Here is a 19,681-nt window from a genome sequence, read left to right on the forward strand (position 1 = left end):
ACATCTTTGGACTGTGGGAGGAAACCGGAGCACCCGGAGGAAACACACGCAGACATGGGGAGAACGTGCAAACTCCTCACAGTCAGTCGCCTGAGGCGAGAATTGAACCCGGGTCTCTGGCGCTGTGAGGCAGCAGTGTTAACCACTGTGCCACCGTGCCACCCCATTAGCATATTATAATTTGAGCAATCTTCTATCCATTCACCTAGCTGTTCTTATAATCTAACCATTTATTACTATTAAGCTTGTGACTGCAAAACTTTATCTCAGTATCTTTTTTAAAATTTCATAAAATTATTGTCTGGTTAGAAAACTGGTTTCAACGGCAATTGAGAGATTATAAAGCTGTTAACACCTAGGTGAAGGAGCAAAACAAAGTGGAAAAACAGAACCCTTTTTCATTTTAAAAGCTGAAATTGAAAGCAAATAAAGCTTCTGAGCAGAAACAAAACCCAAAAAGAGAAAATAAAAAGTAGAAGTGAAATAGATTGATAACGTAGAAGAGTATTAGAACGTACAGGAGGAAGACTGGTCAGATAGGTTGAGAATGATAAATGGAATTCAATTGGGATAAGTGCAAGATGATATACTTGGGCAGGACAAATAAGGAAAGGGAATATATGATGAATGGTGGGAACTTGGGAAGCAGTGAGGATCAGAGGGACCTGGGTCTGCAAATCCACCAATCCATTCAGGTAGTGGGGCAGGTGGATGAAGTGGTTAAGAAAAAATGTGGGATATCTGCTTTTAAGCAGTGGCACAGAGTTTAAGAGTCAGAGAGAATATGCTGAAGCTGCATCAAAAGTTGCGTGAGCCACAAACAGAATCCACATTATAGGAGGGAAAAGATAGCACTGGAGAAGGTGCAGAGGAGATTTACTAGAATGTTGCCTGGGCTGGAGAGTTTTAAGTATGAAGAGAGATTGGATAGACTGGGGTTGTTTTCCTTAGAGCAGAGGCGCCGAGGGTGGACATGACTGAGATGTATAAAATTAAGAGGAACGTAGACAGGAATGAGCTTTTCTCTTTTGTGGAGGGATTAATGATTGTTTGGGGGGGGGGGGGGGAGGGGTAATGCATAGATTTAAGGTAAAAGGTAGGAGGAATAAAAAGGATGCAAGGAAAACTATTCTCACTCAGAAGATGGTAACTGTCTGGAACTCACTACTTGTAAGGGTGTAACAGGCAGAAACCCTCAACATTTAAGTAACATTTAGATGTATACTGGTGATGCTAAGATACACAAGGCTATAGGCCAAATGCTGGAAAGCGGGATTAGAATAGTTAGACTGTTGTTTTCAACAGGCACAGAATCAATGGAGCAAAGGGCCTTTTTCTGTGACATGAAGAACAATAACTAAGCAAGTACACAACGATGATTAGTGGACTTCTTTGTTTTCACGATTTCATTTATAAATTCAATGATAAATTAGGTTGAAAAATGTATGCTTTTAATTTTGCATTGTGGTCAAGCAAATGCTGTGATAGTTCATGATAAGGAAAGGCAAAGTGCAAGACTTGGTGATTAGGTAATTGGGATTGAAATCACTGGTATTGAAGTAGTTTGAAATTTCCACTGACAGCCTGGGTGGAAAAGGACCTTCTCCTTTTTGTGCTCCTCCTTCTGAGCTGCTTACCATGTAATTAGTGACAAGGGCTCGTCCTTCAACACGGTAAGGTTGTGCAATATGTAGAAAATGATACAACTTTTGACACATCTGAGAAGTACTGTAGGGCTTCTCCACAGTGATCAGGTAGCAGAAGCATTTAAGCATCCTTCAAACATATGCATAGGCTGCACAGTGGAGTCATCAGCAGTTTGTCCTTGTTATCTAACAACTACCCTTTGGTTTATTTGCCGTGGATAAAATGCAGCTGGCAAAGTAAGCGCTTCAGTGCGAAGAGTAAAGGTGTCCTCGTGCATGATTTGCAGAAAGTCAGTATACAGATACAGAAAGTAATAAGGAGGGCAAATGAATTATGGCATTAATTGCTAAAGGAATGGAGTATAAAAGTAGGAAATTGGTCTTGCTACAGTTCAAGGCATTAGTGGGACTGCACCTGGAGCACTGTGTGCTGTTTTGCTCTCCTTACTTGATGTTATTGCCCCAAAGGCATTTCATAGAAGGTCCATTAGATTAATTCCACTGAAGAAAGACTTCTCTTAGTGGATTAATTGAGCAGTTTAGGCCTTAGTTTTTAAGAGTTTATAAGAGCGAGGGGACATCTATTTGAAGTATATAAGATGCTAAAGGGGCTTGACAATGTGGACATAGAGTTTTCAGTTGTGGGCAATCTAGAATGAGAGATCATAGTTTTTTGGGTAAGTAGTGGCATATTCAAAACAGAGATAAGGAGAATTACCTCTCAAAGTGTCCTGAACCTGTGGAATTCACTACCAGAGTGTGTGACGGACACTGGGACACTGAATAAGTTTAAGGATAGAGACAAATCTTTTGTTAGTAATGGGTTAAAGGGTTATGGAGAATGAGCAGGAGGCTGGAAAATAAATAAAATATAAAATATGAAAATAGAACATACAATATAAAATAAATATATAAAGATAAATATAAAATAAATAGCAGAGTAGGTTCCAGGGGCTGAACTACTTATTGCTGCTCTTACTTCTTATAGGACAAACAATGCTTCAATAGAGGCACAATACATGGACCTGTCATAAACAAACATTTTGAAAGAAACTGCTTTGAATGTCTAGGCCGTTGCAAGGATTGACCATCAGGTAATTCCCTTGCAATCCCTTCCTCTGTCCTTTTGCTGCTGGAGTCTCTACCATCTCAATATATTTGACGTGAGAAAAATATTTTAATTGTTACCTTTATATTATATTTCATGTGAACAAATTGTTACAGACTGCATTTGGCTGGACGAATGGGACTTTAGTTTTAATTTGAGCCTAGGTTGCATCAGACCTCCAGCACTCTCAGGTTCCCCATCATTCATTCCACTGACAGCCTGCCCATCATTTTTGCTGCCTCCTGTATTTCCACTCCTCCTATTGGTCTTTAAAGACTCTGTTCCAGGCTCAGTATACATCCTAAACTATGAAAAGATCTTGATGATAAATTGCCAATAAATTGCCAATAAAATTAACAAATTTCAGCCACAGCAGTGAAAGATGTCTTTACAAAGTAATATAAAGTGAAGAAAAACTGCTAGTCCTTGTGGGATGGAGGTTGTGAAAATTACTGGAAGAAATATGGAGCAGAGGAAACAACAGAAAAGAGAGCCAGAAGAACGTTACGGCACAAAGCCTTTTCTCTTTAAAGGAACCAGGTGGTGCTAGCAATGTAGATACCTTCAGGCAATGCATTACTTTAGCATGGGCATCCCGCCAGTCTGGGGCCAGAGTGGAAATCACCACCAGCTAGGTATTTGCAGCAGCAGTTAACAGGAAACATCAGCCACTTGGATGGAAACTTGTCAAAATGCTTCAGCCTTACACAGTTCAAGACCAATTTATGACATAAGAAGACCTTTTACAAGAAAAGGGATGACAAGCTTGAAGGCTGATGCCAAGTTTCAGAATAAAGGTTTGCCACGTCACCGTAGGATGATAAAATTTTATATGGAGTCTGAAAGCGATTTAGTTAATCCAGAAACTACTGTTTTAAATTGAAGTGAAGAAAGCTGAGGGCTGAATTGGTTAAGATAGATTGAGAAATGAAAATAATTTATGTTAAGCTAGCAAACAGAAAATTTACACCTATCTTGCAACAAATACACATTACTGTACAGATCCACATTTAAAACTTGATTTCAGGTGCAAAACTTAGTGCCTGGTGCCTTGTCTTCTGTGGTACCTTTAACATTATAAAATACTATGTTTACATTTATATTTATTTTTATTCACTCATGGGACATGGCCATCACAGGCTAGGCCAATATTTATTGCCAATGCCCAGTTGCCCTCAAGAAGGTAGTGGTGAGCTGTCTTCTTAAACTGCTGCAGTCCATGTGCTGTAGGTAGATCCACAATACTCGAAGTAGGGAATTCCAGGATTTTGACTTGACCACACTGAAGGAATGGTGTTTCATTTTCAAATCTGGATGGTCAGTGGTTTGGAGGGGAACTCTCAAATGGTGGTGTTCCCATGACTTTGCTGCCCTTGTCCTTCTAGATTGAAGTGGTCGAGGGTTTGGAAGATGCAGTCTAAAGGGCCTTGGTGAATTTCTACAGTGCATCTTATGTATGGTATATAGAGCTGGTACTGAGCATTGATTGTTTAGGGAGTGGATGTTTATAGATGTGGTGCTGTTTTCTCCTGGATGCTGCCAAGCTTCATGATTGCTGTTGGAATTGACTCATCCAGGCAAGTGGAATATTCCATCACATTCTTAACTTGTACCTTTTAGACAGTGGACAAGGCTTTGGGAGGGTGGTCAGGAGCTGAGTTACTCACTGCAGCATTCCAAACTTCTGACCTGCTCTTGTAACCACTGTACATGCGTTACTAGTACAGTCAGTTTCTGCTCGTTGGTAACCCTCAGGATGCTGATAATGGGGATTCAGTGATGGGAGTGCCATTGAATATCAAGGGGCGATGGTAAGCTTATCTTTTGTTGGAGATGGTCATTACCTGGCATTTGTGTGGCATGATTGTTACTTGCCACTTTTCAATCCAAGCCTGGATGTTGTCCAGGTGTAGCTACATTTGGATGTGGACTGCTTCAGTATCTGAGGAATCAAGATGCTGAACACTGCAGGCACTGGTCAACATTCCCACTTTAGACTGTATGGTAGAGGAAAGGTAATTGATGATGTAGCTGAACATGGTTGGACTTGGACTAAATAGAAAGGCCCTATATAAATGGACTGGTCAGTTTATGACTACAGAGCACAGTGCTGAATACTGATTCAGTGCCACCTTGGATCCATAGTTATTGATTAAGCTATAGGAGACTTGAGCATTAGTTCAATATACAGGGAGATTAGAGGTTTGCTTGCAATCCATGATAATAATTTGAATTTTCTGTAACAGGATTGTGAAAGTCTTGTGGAGTCATTTGGATATGCCTGAAAAGATCCACAAGAAAACAATATAATCTGTTGGACATAAATAAGTATGAGTCAACCTTCAAAGACCATTCATGAATGAAGTATATCCTACACATGATATCCACTGTGGCTCAGACTGATTTAAGATTAATCACCTGATTAGTGAAGTACTGTAATTAAAATATTGCAATGTCCATTTAAGAAAATTCCCTCATTGTGGTTAAAACACTATAGTTTATTTTGCATTTATTAGTGTTTTCATTACAAATTGCTTTTATGTAAATGCAATAACGTAGACTTACTTTGCAGAGTTAGGGTTACACTGCGTTCAACCACACCAGCATCATTGGTAGCAATACACTTATAGTCCCCTGCATCTTCATTCTAAAATGGAATAGAAAGTTACAAAACAGAGTAAGTCCAGATTTAAGAATTTCAAATACACATTCAGGTTTGCAGTATTTAAATGTCCTACATAAATATTGCCCTTTAGATCTCAAAGTGAATCTTGTAGCAATTGTACCAAGCACATCAGATTAACATCTTTGGAAAGAATTCAATGCCAATCAACAATTTAATTTTCTGGCTAAACAAAGTGTCTAGGAGAAAAAAGTGTTCTGATGAAATGGCATCCCATAGTAATTTTCAAATGCTTGGAATAATTTTTGTTTGTAAAGTATCTAAATTACTGTCCTGATGGAAACCAACCATTTTCTGGCTTGACAAATCTATGGGAATTTTGAGACAATGTATCTAGTGGAGTTGAGAGAGATGGTGTCAGTGGATATGGTTTACTTAGACTTTTAGAAGGCCTTAGATAAAGTCCCACAAATAAGATTAGCATTTCAAATTAAAGTACATGGGATAAGGGGTAGTGTACTGATGTATATAGAGAATTGGTTGGCAGACAGGAAATAAAGAACAGGAATAAACAGATCTTGTTTGGAGTGGGAGGCAGTAACTCGTGGTGTACCACAAGGATCATTATTTGGCCCACAGCTATTCACAATATATTTATTAATGATACAGACAAGAGAACTAAATGCATTATCCCCAAGTTTGCAGACAACATAAAGCTGAGTGAGAGGGTAAAGTGTAAGGAGAATGCATAGTTGCTTTAGTGAGATTTGGACAAGTCGAGTGAATGCCAAAACATGGCAAGTGAAGCATAATGTGAATGAATGAGAGATTGTCCAGTTTGGTAGCAAAAACAGGAAGTCAGATTATCATCCGAATGGTGATAGATTGGAGAAAAGGTACATTTTCACAATGTTTACCAATACCAGAGTAGTCCTCACCAAAATGAATAAAGCTGCTTATGGTTAAGGAGCATCTTTCCCATCTGTAGGCACTCCAGAAACCTTTCACAAAGGAAGGTGATATAGAAGCATAGAAAATAGTAGTGTGCCTTTCAATCCTGCTTCACCATTCAATATAATCATCATAGATTGGAGAAATTGTACAACAAGACCTAGATGTCCATGTACATTAATTGAGATTTGAGTACAAGAGCAGCAATATCTTACTGCAATTGTATAGCGCTTTGGTGAGACTACACCTAAGTATTGTGTGCAGTTTTGGTCTTCTTAGCTAATGAAGAATGTTCTGAATATGGAGAAAGTCCAACCATGGATTACCAGACTGATTACTGGGGTGGCAGTATGAAGAGTGACTGGATTTGTTAGGATTATATTCACTCGAGTTTTGAGAATTATGGGGGCAATCTCAGAAATGTACAAATTTATTTAGGACGAGACAGGGTAAATGCAGGGAAGATGTTCCTGATGACTGGGGAGTCTAGAACCAGAGTCACAATCTAAGGATAAGGAATAAGCCATTTAAAAGAAATTTCTTCTCCACAGAGAGTGGTGAGCCTGTGGAATTCTCCACTGCAGAAAGCAGTTGAGGCCAAAACATTGAATGTTTCCACGAAGGGGTTAGATTTTCTTTTAGGGCTAAACAGATCAAAAGGTATAGGATAAAAATGGGAACAGGGCACTGAGTTGGATGATCAGTCATGATAATAATGAATAGTGAAGCAGGATTGAAAGGCACACTACAATTTTCTATGCTTCTATATCACCTTCCTTAGTGAGAGGTTTCTGGAGTGCCTACAGATGGGAAAGATGCACCTTCATCATAAACAGCTTCATTCGTTTTGGTGAGGACTACTCTGGCATTGGTAAACATTGTGAAAATGTACCATCGCTCCATATGTTTCACATTTTTCCTATTAAATATTTTCCTGGGAGTGTGTGGCCTAAATCAGACAGCACAACAGCTTGTTTTACGGTTCCTAATGAAATTACCAGAGCTAATGAACTGGACACCCCTCCATAAGTAAGATTACTAGAACACTTCTGGAGAGAGGAACATTTAAGTGGACTTGTCCTCCAAGGCAGACATTTTTATTCTGTTCAATTATTCTTATGTAACCATGGGCTGAATTTTACCAAAATTTGATGAAATGTCAATTCCAGGAGTTTCCTGTAGGATTTCTCTCTGCCCATGCACTCCACAAGGACCTTGCACCAAGGCTCATGACGCACCACTCTCACAATTGCATGCAGCTGCTTCCCTGAATTTCTCTCACCACCCCCAGAACTCCTAGACTTCTAAAACCACATGCCATTGCACTTTGTACTCACTCGCCTGGAAAGCTCACTACTTTGACCCCACCAAGTCCAGGCATGAGACGACTCCACGGTGTCTGTCATTAAAAACCTCATTCAAAGAGACAAACAGGCCAACAAACAGGAGCAACAGGCCAATTTATTGGAAACATCTTGAAAACAACTGAAGTTTGGAGGAATCCACCAATGCTACCTGTACTGTGGTGTCTCTGGCATGAGAGCATCTGGCTCCTCCATGGATAGGTTAGCAGCTGCCATGAAAAGCCAAGTTGAGCACAGTCAGTGTTTGCTAAATAAACATACTCCATTGCTCTAGCCATCGATGCTCAGCATTTTAAAACATATGTTTACTTTTCATCATCTGCTCTATGGGTGACTGTCACTTTAGCTGTAGCTACAAAAATGAAAGTAGGGATGCTATAGCCAAACAATTTTCTAACTCTCTTTCCTATCCACTGGAAAATCTGAGCCATCATTTTTAATCAGTGCCATAATATTTAGCTTGATTATTAGTTTTAAGATGATATCACTTATTTTATTCTGACTATCCAGTTGATTCTCTGGAATAAATCCACTCTTGTAGTCTTTCTACTATCTAATGCTTGACTTACCACTGTGCCATAGATTGCCAGTGAGCCATTGTGGAGCTGCCGGATCCTATTGGTGATTTGAATGTGAATTCCCTTCTTACTCCACTGGATTGTAGGAGGCGGATCACCTCGGACCTCACAGTTTAGGATAGCATTGCCTCCAAGAGGCTCAATGCGGTTTGGATTGAAGTCACCGAAGATTGGAGGTTCTGAGAAGATAGTAGAGGATATTTACATTCAACAAATATATGATAGAATTCATGCATAAATGACAGACCATGAGATCAAAGCATCATGTGAAGAATTGATAAAACAAATTGAGCGAGTGATGGTACTTTTATTTATAGTTCTCCTTAAAAACAATATTTGTAATTTTATTAAATTTTGTAGGTCTTTCATGCATAGGGTGCATTTGTGGTAGCCAAGGGTTCTTGTTAGACATTTATATTGGGAATTTACCCCTAAAATATACAAGCTGTTTACAAAACAATTGAAAAGCCAGTGCTAAGAATATCAATAAAACTGCCCCTTCAACTCAACCTGAACTGTTTGCACAAGAATTAGTGACTGTTCTATTGTGGCCCTTTTTAATTTTGTTGTAATGGAGTTATACTGCATCAGTTGTACTGAGACAATGGTGGTATAACGGTAATGACACAGACTTACCAAACCAGAGGCCCAGGCTAATGGGGCCACGGGTTCAAATCTCATCATTGCAGAACCTGGTGTTTAAATTCAAACAATAAAATAATTGGGAATTGAAAGCTAATCTCAGTAATGATGACAATGAAACTACCATTGATCGTTGTAAAAACTCAGCTGATTCATTAATGTCTCTCAAGGAAAGAAATCTATCATTCTTTGATCGATACGCTGTTTGGGGATAGACTGGATGAACCAGTTCGACTTTCTTCTACATCCATTACGAAACTAGCCATTCTATTAACTTTCCAGAAATGTCTGTATCCTGTGATTATATGGAAAGAGAACAAAACTTACGAATGCAAGATTCAGAAGACTGTTCATGCCTTCATCTTAGACAGGCAGGAGGCTGGAAGGACTCAGCAAGCCAGGCAGCATCAGGAGGTGTAGAAGTCAATGTTTCGGGTGTAACCCTTCTTCAGGAACTGAAAAAGGTTTACACCCGAAACATTGACTTCTGCACCTCCTGATGCTGCCTGGCTCACTGTGTTCTTCCAGCCCCCTGCCTGTTTACTTTGGATTCCAGCATCTGCAGTCTTTTTTGTCTCATGTCTTTCATCTTGGCAGGCACGCAGTCACTTAGATGGACCATTTTTGAGAAGCTGATGTGCACCTGAAACTTCAAATCAGCCTTCTCTTTAAAAATGCTAATTGCTCTCTGCTGCATAACTTCAGCATCTCCTGTATTCACTGCAATATTTAAGCCAACTCATTTGCAATTAATCTTCATATTCTATAAATATAATTCAAACAAATTAAATTGGAGTGAAAAATGCTTAAAAGGTTGACTTGTGCAAAATTAAAGGGAGTCAGTACAATTCAAAAGCATTCCTCCCTAGCTTACCTTTGACATATACAGATCCAATGGCTTTGATAGATCCCACCTTATTTTCTGCTGTGCAAACATATGTACCCGAGTCATCCTTTGACACCTTTTCAATTACCAGTTTGCTCTGTCCACTGGCATTATTGTATTGGGCTGCAAAAATAAAAGATCTTTGTTTTTCAGAAAAATATTTCTGATTGGTTTCTCACTTCTGAATAATACATTGTTTCAGACTGATTTGTAAAAATGATAACTTGTGAAATTTGATTTACTGAATGAGTTAACTTTGTGTTTTCACAGAATCAAACCAGCCTTCTCCAAACCAGGAGAAGGTGAATTGGCACTTTCAAAGGTCCATTGTCTGGGACTCTGGAAGTTCCTCATCTTTTAACTATCTGTCAAAGTCTTTTCAAAAATTATCTATGGAGTCAGTTTGCTCAAACTTTTCAGTTAGAATATTGCAATTCCTGACAACTCTAGCCCTAGAAAATTTCCTTGGTGACAAAAGAAAACTCATCTCCTCTCTAGAACTTTTGTTAGCAATTTAAAATCCATGATCTCTGGTTATTAAGCCACTCACCAGAGAGAACGGTTTTTCTCTATTTATTTCATCAAAGCCCATCATCTTGAAAACCTCTACCAGGTGACAGCTTAGTATATCTGTTCTATCTTCTCCTCCAAATTAAAGTTAGGGGACTCTTAGGGGACTTACTCTGCACCTTTTAAAAGAATTTGATATTTTTCCTGAGGTAAGCTCCCCAGGATTTCCCAGCTGAGACATAACCATTCAAAACTATTCTTTTCCAAGCCACCCAACCTCTTCCCCTCTTTTTGTGAGCATTGTGACTCCTGGTTGAACGTTCTTCTGCAGGTGTCTGCAAAATTGTGGTTCTTCACTTAGACTGTTAATGTTTGTGTCTGCCTATGCAGAAAGAGGTCATAACTTTTTTTGACATAGCAGACCCCTATTTTGTTCTTGTCTGAAAATTTCACACAAACTCCAGTCATAATCCTTGGTGCAAACCAATGCTTGCTGTTCAACATATAAAGTTTGGTAATGAAGTGAAATTTAACAAGGAAACCAAAGGTGAGGATGTCTGCGAGTGCCTCAAAATATATTTAATAATTTAAAAATCAAACTTGTTCTCATGTGGCAATGGTGAAAATAAGTAATTTGAAATGCTGTTTCAACAGAATAAGAAAACACAAACTCAAACGACTCAATGATAAATTTTACAAAAATGTGATCAACAATTGGAATTGGTTTCCAGAAAAATCACTTAAATGAATCATTTTGAATAATTAAGTTGCAAAATAAGGGGGAGTGCAAAGCTGTTCATTGACTTTCCTATCTGTAACACCAGTATCATGTCAGTAATTGGAACTTTTCTCCCACTTCTCTATTCCAAGTACAGGAATACCCCAGTTAATGATCGCAGCCATTAATCTCCCATTCTGTCGGAGCTCTAAGTAACCACCACCTTCTAAGTGCTGATTCGTGAGGAACAATAAATGCTGACCTTTCCATCCCATGAATGAATATATAAAAGAAAAGGGTGGTGGTTTTGATGCACCAGCAGACTAATAGCATCTTTAGTTTGAACAATTTCTCCAATTCAGTTTCAGTAAGTACTGGACATCTTTTTTAAAAATGACTGGATATTTTTTCCTGGTTCCCCAAACTTCACATTCATTGGGTGGTTCACAGCATTATCCAATTGGTCTACCTCAGAGGGAAGCAGCCGCAGCAATGGAATCAACAAGATCAAGTACAGAGTCATAGAGATCTACAGCATGGAAACAGAGCCTTTGGTCCAACTCGTCCATGCTGACCAGATATCCTAATCTAATCTAGTCCCATTTGCCAGCACTTGGCCCATATCCCTCTAAACCCTTCCTATTCACATACCCATCCTGATGCCTTTTAAATGTTGTAATTTTACCAGCCTCCACTACTTCCTCTGGCAGCTCGTTCCATACATGCATCATACTCTCTGGAAGTTGTCCCTTTTAAATTTTTCCCCTCTCATCCGAATCTTACATCTAGTTATTCTTTCAATATAGTATGCTGAGGAAGTACAATTTTGAGATTATGAGGATGAAATTGATCTTATACTGTAACGTGAAATGAATATCAATGGAAAATCAAATCTGCCAGAGTGGCTATCTAGTTGCTAACACTCAGTTTGTGCTATCATCAAAGGAAGTTCTTACCTGACTTAATGCTGTTGTTGAATGTCCAGATGATTTTGGGTGTAGGAATACCATTTGCTGCACAGTTCAATGATAGACGTTCCCCTTTGTTTAAAGATGCATCTCCTGGCAATTCGATAAATGCTGGATGAACATAAACTGTCAGGCTGAAGGTCTTGGTGTCCTGGCCAGCCATATTGGTAGCTACACAAGTGTAGTTACCAGTGTCTTCGGGCTGATGGGAACAAAATAAAATTACAAACATGCATTTGGCAGATGCAATATAAAGTCAGCACAAACAGAAAATCTTGGTTTCTCCTTACTTATGCTCCCTGTCATCCCCTCTAGTCAAGGAAATAAAACAATCTGAGATAACAACATCCCCACAGGTACTGTTGATGTTAATTGATAATCCACATAACAGGAGGTTCACTATTCTTTTCCAAGAGAGTGCTCTGAGGCCAGGCAAATTTTCTCCTTAAATGTATGATGATCCCCACCTATGATTTTATTTCAATTGCATCCTCTTTCCTCCACTGTATAAAACAAAAGAATGTATTAAGTTCATTTTATACCACTGTTGTAAAATCTGCTTTGTGGCTGGTTGGAATGTTACATAGTTCGTAAAATGTGTAAAATACAATACACTTTGTATTACAAAATTGCATTTCTCGTAACATAAAAATGAACCCAAAGATCTATCACTGTTGACGGAATCAAAGTTTTACTTTTGGTCTAAGTGGAACCAAGCTGGGAGGAGATAAAGTTTGTGAAGTAACTGAATTCCCAGAGTTAGAGCAGTAAGTTCATTAAAGTGCCCTGGTTTAATTGTTCAATTGCTAGGCAGCTTCTGGTGCATGCTTTAGTGGTATCTCCCAGTTAAATCTTATAATTATTTAATTCCCTTAGCAGAGAATAATGGTTATTTTTAAAATAGTCTGTCTTGTGGTCCTGTGCTGCAAGCATTTTGGTGAGGCTCATGGAATGAGGCTACGTTAAAAAGTTTAGTCTGTCTAATTGACTTGGAATTTGATTGGTTCATGCAAAGCATGTTATAAGTAATGGTGCATTGTTAGCACAGGCCAATGAGGAAGCCAAGTGGAATTTTATATTCATTGGTTCAGTTAGATATATTTGATTAGTATCTTTTTTTATTGGTTCAATACGATGATTAAAACAAGTCATATTTAATTACTATTAGTTTCAAAGATGAGTTTTATATAAATTAGTTACATATCAAAGACTGACTGACTACTTAATCATTTGTTTTAAGATTTACATATTTCATAATGTTTTGAGACATTTTTAGTGAGAAGTGAGAGACAGAATGCCAGGGTCTGAAAAAAAGAGGAAGATATGGGCAGCATGGTGGCTCAGCAGTTAGCACTGCTGCCTCACAGAGCCAGGGACCCAGGTTAGATTCCAGCCTTGGTGCACTGTCTGTGTGGAGTTTGCACATTCTCCCCGTGCTTGTATCAGTTTCCTCCCACAATCTAAACATGTGTGGGTTAGGTGAATTGGCCATGCTAAATTGCCCAGAGTGTTCAAGGAGGTTAGATGCATTAGTCAGGTGTAAATATACAGTTGAGAGTGTGGTGCTGGAAAAGCACAGCGGGTTAGGCAGCATCCGAGGAGCAGGAGAATTGTAGTTTCGGGCAAAAGCCCTTCATCAGCACCACACACGCAATTCTAATTTCCAGCATCTGCAGTCCTCACTTTTGCCTAGGGATAACATAGGGTAGGGGAATGGGTCTCCGTGGGCTACACTTCAGAGGGTCCGTGTGGACTTGTTGGGCTGTCGGGATTCTATGATTCCACAGAAATAGGAATCAGAAATTTTGAAATTGTCATCTAATTTGCAACTTTAAAAACAAAATCACCATTTTTAAGGCTACTTGTAACAGGCACACTTTAATTTATCTGATCTAGTAGGATTAATAAAGCTATCGCATAAAAATTCTAATTTTGCAAATTTGTTGAAATGAGTCAGCTATTGGGAGGAAACCATGACTGTAACCAATTTTTCTGAAAGCTCGTCATTATTGTAAATAGTAACCACAGCAGTTAATTTGCACACAACCAGTTCATAATGATGAGATAATTTTTAAGTGATTTTAGGCAAAAGTCCAGCGATAACTCTCTGCTGATATTTGAGTGTAATATGGAATCTTTTACATTCATCTGACCTAGCAGTTGGGAGCTATGTTCAATGTCTCAGTTGACAGGCAGCACCTCCAACAATGCATCACTGAAGTATCAGACATGATTATTCTGCTGATATCCTAGAGTGGGACATAAAGCAGCAACTTTCTTATCCCAAGATGGGAATGCTCCCAACTGAGCTAAGGCTGAGTTCAAGTCCTGAGGTTCATGATGTTTGACAGTCCAGCTGTCTTTAATTAACTTCATAATTTTCTAAGAATTTAATGAAAATAATCTCTGAAATGCACTGGTGTAACTAAACATTTCAACCTGCAAATGACAGTTAATGACATTTGAAGCTTTTCTCTAATCTTACCATGGTGTTTTCCACGATGAGTTCTCCTGACAGCATCAACATGTATTTTCTTGGTACATTGTGCAAGACTTTGCCATCTTTCTTCCAGGTAATCACTGGCTCAGGAACACCATCAGCAATGCATGGTAATGTTGCCTGCGATTCTTTAACTACAGTATATTCAATGTCTGTTGTATGAATAGTTGGTGGGACTGTAAAAGGCAGAGTGAATAAACAAATACAAATTATTGCTTTCACAGAGCAGCCTATTGTAAATCATGAATTCACTAGATGGAGCATTTGCCTTATATTCATATTCCTAGCTGTTGTGCAAATGCTTTGCTTTCTCTTGGCATTTCCCTCCCTGACATAGTTGAGATGTCTAGTTCATCTTATGGTGCAGGCCCATGTCCTTATCAAACTGTAACATGAAACCACTTGAACTTGTACTTTGTGAAAGGCTGGAATTTCTCAGGTATCCAAGTCATTAGATAGGAAGTTGTAAGCACAAGACCACACCATGGAATCACTGTAAAACTCAACTAACTTTACGCTTGCATGTTTATTTCCATAGAAGCTGCTGGCACATTTTGAGAGAGACAAACCTCTAATAGCTTTAGTGCAGGGTCCAACCTCTGCAGGTAAGGTGAAAATGAGGGAATCTTTAGGAGAACTGTACAGAAAGATTGGCCTTAGTTGGGTTCTTTTGTGTGAGCAACTGGAGAATTAATATTTCGGATGATAAAACAAAAGTTGTTTCATAAATATTTGCTTTTAGTAAGCCTATAAATAGTGATGCTTTTAAGGGCAACTGGTTACAACAATGAACAGGACCTGCATGGAGAATGATTTGTACACTCACATAAAAATTATAGTGATAACCTATTGAAGTCATAGGATCCCCGTGTTTCAAAGATTCCACAAAGGCAACAAAGACTTGTTGGAGGTGGGAACAAGGTGTTTAAGATTCTCCTTTTCCATCTTACTTGCACAGTGCCTCATTCATGCCTGAAAATTGCCACAGCAAATCTGTCGAGATATTCCTCTATTCACACCATTTTAGTAAGAACTCCAACCGATCGAAAAATAAAGATAGCAGACCATTACATAATACTTACTGTGAACAGTCAAAACCATGACAGAGCTGCGAGAACCTGCAAGATTGGATGCTGTACAAGTGTATCGTCCAGTGTCTCTGGGTTGGACAAATGCAATCTGCAGAGCTCCAGTACTGAGGATCCTCTGGCGAATGCTCTCTGTAACTGGTTGTCCATCTTTGTTCCAGGTGACTTCAGGCATTGGGTAGCCCTTAGCCTCACAGAGCATGGTGACTGATTTATCCAAAGCAACAATATAATTCTTAGGATGGGCCATTATCACTGGAGGAACTAAAATTAAGTCTTCGGTTAGATTACAAAATGATTTAATACAATACATAATATAATATCCTATAAAATATTTTAAGATGGAAGAGATAAAGGTGTGTGGGAGGCTGACCATCATTTTATGATCTGTCACATAAGTACTATTATGCACTGAATGGAATGCATTGTAAGTTCCATGGTTAATGAGAGTCTGGAATAGGAAGCATGTTGAAGGTACTCCTTTTATGATCTCATGCAGTTGGTCACCCAGCCAGTGCAGCATCTTCACCAGGTTGGTGCAAATGTTGAGGGCGATGCTCAATGAATTAGAGAGACATGGCTCCAGTTATCCAGTACTACATGTCTCACTCTGATAGATTTGTGCAGTCCTTATCTGCAGGGCATGCCACTCGTGACTGTTCTCAGAGTAAAGGACCTGTTTTGCTCATGTTCCCAACATAGATCACTTCCAGAAAGAATAATGTGCCCAGCTGCTGTTGGAATGCCAGTCTTTGTAATCACCCTCTTTAAGGAGAACTGCAGCTTCTCCAATCGACTCATGCACACCTTGGAATTACAAGTGCACAAACCGGTGATTTGCATAAGTAAGTCATGGTCAACTAGATTAGATTAGATTACTTACAGTGTGGAAACAGGCCCTTCGGCCCAACAAGTCCACACCGCCCCGCCGAAGCGCAACCCACCCATACCCTTAACCTAACACTACGGGCAATTTAGCATGGCCAATTCACCTGGCCTGCACATCTTTGGTCTGTGGGAGGAAACCGGAGCACACCCACGCTGACATGGGGAGAATGTGCAAACTCCACACAGTCAGTTGCCTAGGGAGGGAATTGAACCCAGGTCTCTGGCGCTGTGAGGCAGCAGTGCTAACCACTGTGCCACCGTGCCGCCCACTCTATGTGGTTTTCTCTCATTTCATTCCCAGGCTTTGTAAGGTCAAATGATACACCTTATCACTAGCTGTCAATTGTCATCACAAAGAGAGGACTTCAGAAATAATCATTACACAAATATTAACTGAAGGAAATTAATAGAAACATGAACCTTCATCCAATACATTAAAAAATGCAGTTGCCTATTGAGGTAACATGCCTTTTCTCAAACAATCCACCTTAATAATTACATTTTTTTGCAACTTACCTTGTACCCTCAGTTTTATCTTTCCCAGAGCTGTGCCTGTTGGGTTCTGTGCAACACATATGTACGTTCCGGTATCTTTTACTGCAGCTTGAGTAATCTGAAGACTTCCATTGGGAAGAACGGTATAATCACCTCCTGTACAAGTAAAAGCTTTAAGGCTTTATCTTGGAAAGCACTGATTCACAACATACTGGGTAAATAATAACATTGGGTTTCTGGAGAAATTCTAAAAATCCCTGACTTCACTGATTCTGGAACTATTATCTGATGCAAGAGGAATTAGACCAACCTGACTAGTGTTTATCCATAACCGCCAAACTCTTGAATATTGCCAGAATTCAGTGAACTGGAATACATTTTTGGAATTCAACAGTTCTAACTATTTTACCTTCTGTGTTAATGCTGATGCCTTCCTTCTGCCAGGTAATAGTAGGGGTTGGTGTGCCAGTGGCCTCACATGGAAGAATAATGGAATTGTTCAGAATCACATCTAGTTTGCTTGGCTGAGTTTGAATGACAGGAAGTTCTGGATGAAAAATGGAATCACAATTTTAAAAGTCATAAAACTGCAATCCAATCAAAACAATGGTATATTTTAAGTACAAAGTTTACACAAAAAGCACGCTCTTGTTCTAATGTTCATTGTTAAACTCCAATCCTGAAGTAACCTGTCGTAATTGAAGATCCTTGTGCTGCATGATGTAAAAGTACAAAAACTGGAAATTGCAGTCAACTTATTTCCAAAGGTCTTTCAAAAGAACATATAGAGCTAAAATTACCCAAAGCTGTTTTCCAAAACCACGTTTTGAAAAGTACGAAGTGTGGGTATGGTTATCCATCAAACACTCATGGAATAAACATCTTTTATTCTCCTGGTTGACAGTCTTTTGGCCCAGTAGACCTCAGCGTGGACGTCTGAGGTGGAGCCTGGCAGCCCGTTGTCAAAGCCTGGTGGAGACTAGGTTGGGAGGAGTGTTTTTCTGAACATTTTACTTAGCTACTTTCTGATTTATTCCTATAATCTGTAATGCTGGACTTTTTATTTCTTTATTTTTCTCATTTTTCTTCCCTAAGAACCTCATGCCCAAGATAGCGCCATAAAAGGCAACTAGTAAATGTTCCAATTTATTCATTTGAATACATGACAATAGAGCTAACTCTAATTCTTTGATCCTTGTGATACATCTACGTTTGTTGGAGACCAGGCACCTGCTCAATCACATGTAGAGATGTGCCACTATACTTGGCCATTAAATTACATGGTCAACCTGCAGAGAGAGGGATAGGAACACCAAGCAGGTGTGCCAGAGACCCATGGTAGGCTGGACCTAAAGAGAGAGGACTCCTTCCACAATTTCACTACTGCAATGGCTGTCTCCATGTAAAGAATGGCAGCTATGTTGGAGACCCATGCTTAGCAGAACACTCAGTGGCTGCTTTTTATATATGCACACAGATCTGCACTTTATTGCTTTGATCCATGACCATGGGTACTCGGCATCAATGTCCACGTGACAGTGAATGGAGGGGGCCTTCATGCTCACTGCAGGTGGCCCTTCCTCAGAGACAGAGTAGTGCCATCAGCTCTCCCCACTCTCCACCCCCAACCAGGAGGCAAGTGCAGACAAGTACCCTGGCAGCTTCTTCTCAAGATACAGCATAGGTACCCTACCCCTTCATCTTCTTGATACCTGTGACCAGAATACCTACAGCAGGTCAAGCTGAGCTGGATGAGGCTGCATCAGAGCAGGAGTGTCTAAGCAAGCCAGGCTCCTAAGGCCCAATGCCACCTGGGAACAACCATCTAAGTCTTCAAAGTCAACAAAGGGTTCCACAGAGCAGGCTTGTTCCATCCCAGCTGTGGATGTCAGGCCTGCACCTAAATTGGGGGTGTTGGGGGGGGGGGGGGGGGGGGGGGGCGCATAGAAACAAGAAAACAGTCTGAGGACACATTAATGTCATGTGTTCAATCATTTTGTAAAAGCAGCTCCTTTGTTAAACAAATATTCAGTACAACATAGCTTTAGTCTTATTGTCACTCAAGTGAAATGATGTAAGAGATAGTGGAGCATTTTCAAACAGCATAAGGATGTGCTGCATTGTAATTGACAAACATTGGCTCCTCTCTCAGAAAGACTTTGAGGCTAAACGAAAATGTATCAGGTAGGAGTCGAATTATTCATCATTTACACATACCTTATGTGAGACATGGTGGAATCCATCATTTCAGGAGGGAAAAGTTTGTTCTATGTCTGGGCTTTATAAAGGAATGCTGTAACATTGAAATCTGCCAGATGGTATATGGGCAATCATATGTCCAGTTTACCTCATTTTGAAAACTCTTAAGAGAACAGGTTCACAAATTGTAGCTCATTGCAATTTAAATTCTGTCAGAGAGGATGCTCAGGCATCTCAAGGGTTCAGTAACATCACAACACTCTGAAATACTGAAGGGATAGTTATGGACCTCAGGAGGAACATTCTCATGATGACTGAAGACTTTGGAGTCCTCATAAGGGAGTGACCTCTTAACATAGACTCCTATCTTTGCTGTAGGGACCATAGAAGTGCAAATACTCAACAGTGGAATGTAATCAAAGTGCCCATGGTATCATAGCTATTTTATCTCTAACACTAATGTAGGTACTTGGCTTTCATGAGGATATTTGAAAGCATTGAATGTTTTATTCAATAG

The 19,681-nt window shown here is 39.6% G+C and overlaps 1 protein-coding gene across 3 annotated transcripts in view; it reads right to left on the reverse strand.

Moving 5' to 3' along the window:
* The window catches only part of hmcn1 (hemicentin 1), a 597,300-nt gene that overhangs the window by 86,790 nt on the left and 490,829 nt on the right, over window positions 1-19,681 (reverse strand). For all 3 annotated transcript variants that reach the window (XM_072573640.1, XM_072573638.1, XM_072573641.1), the window contains 8 exons: window positions 17,375-17,512; window positions 16,987-17,121; window positions 15,577-15,846; window positions 14,480-14,670; window positions 11,983-12,196; window positions 9,787-9,921; window positions 8,262-8,449; window positions 5,320-5,401 (listed from right to left, as the gene is read on the reverse strand). In XM_072573640.1, the coding sequence (XP_072429741.1) occupies window positions 5,320-5,401; window positions 8,262-8,449; window positions 9,787-9,921; window positions 11,983-12,196; window positions 14,480-14,670; window positions 15,577-15,846; window positions 16,987-17,121; window positions 17,375-17,512 (1,353 nt within the window). The remainder of the gene's footprint in view (window positions 1-5,319; window positions 5,402-8,261; window positions 8,450-9,786; window positions 9,922-11,982; window positions 12,197-14,479; window positions 14,671-15,576; window positions 15,847-16,986; window positions 17,122-17,374; window positions 17,513-19,681) is intronic.

This window comes from Chiloscyllium punctatum, chromosome 7, assembly GCF_047496795.1.
Source record: "Chiloscyllium punctatum isolate Juve2018m chromosome 7, sChiPun1.3, whole genome shotgun sequence".
Classification (NCBI taxonomy): Eukaryota; Metazoa; Chordata; class Chondrichthyes; order Orectolobiformes; family Hemiscylliidae; genus Chiloscyllium; species Chiloscyllium punctatum.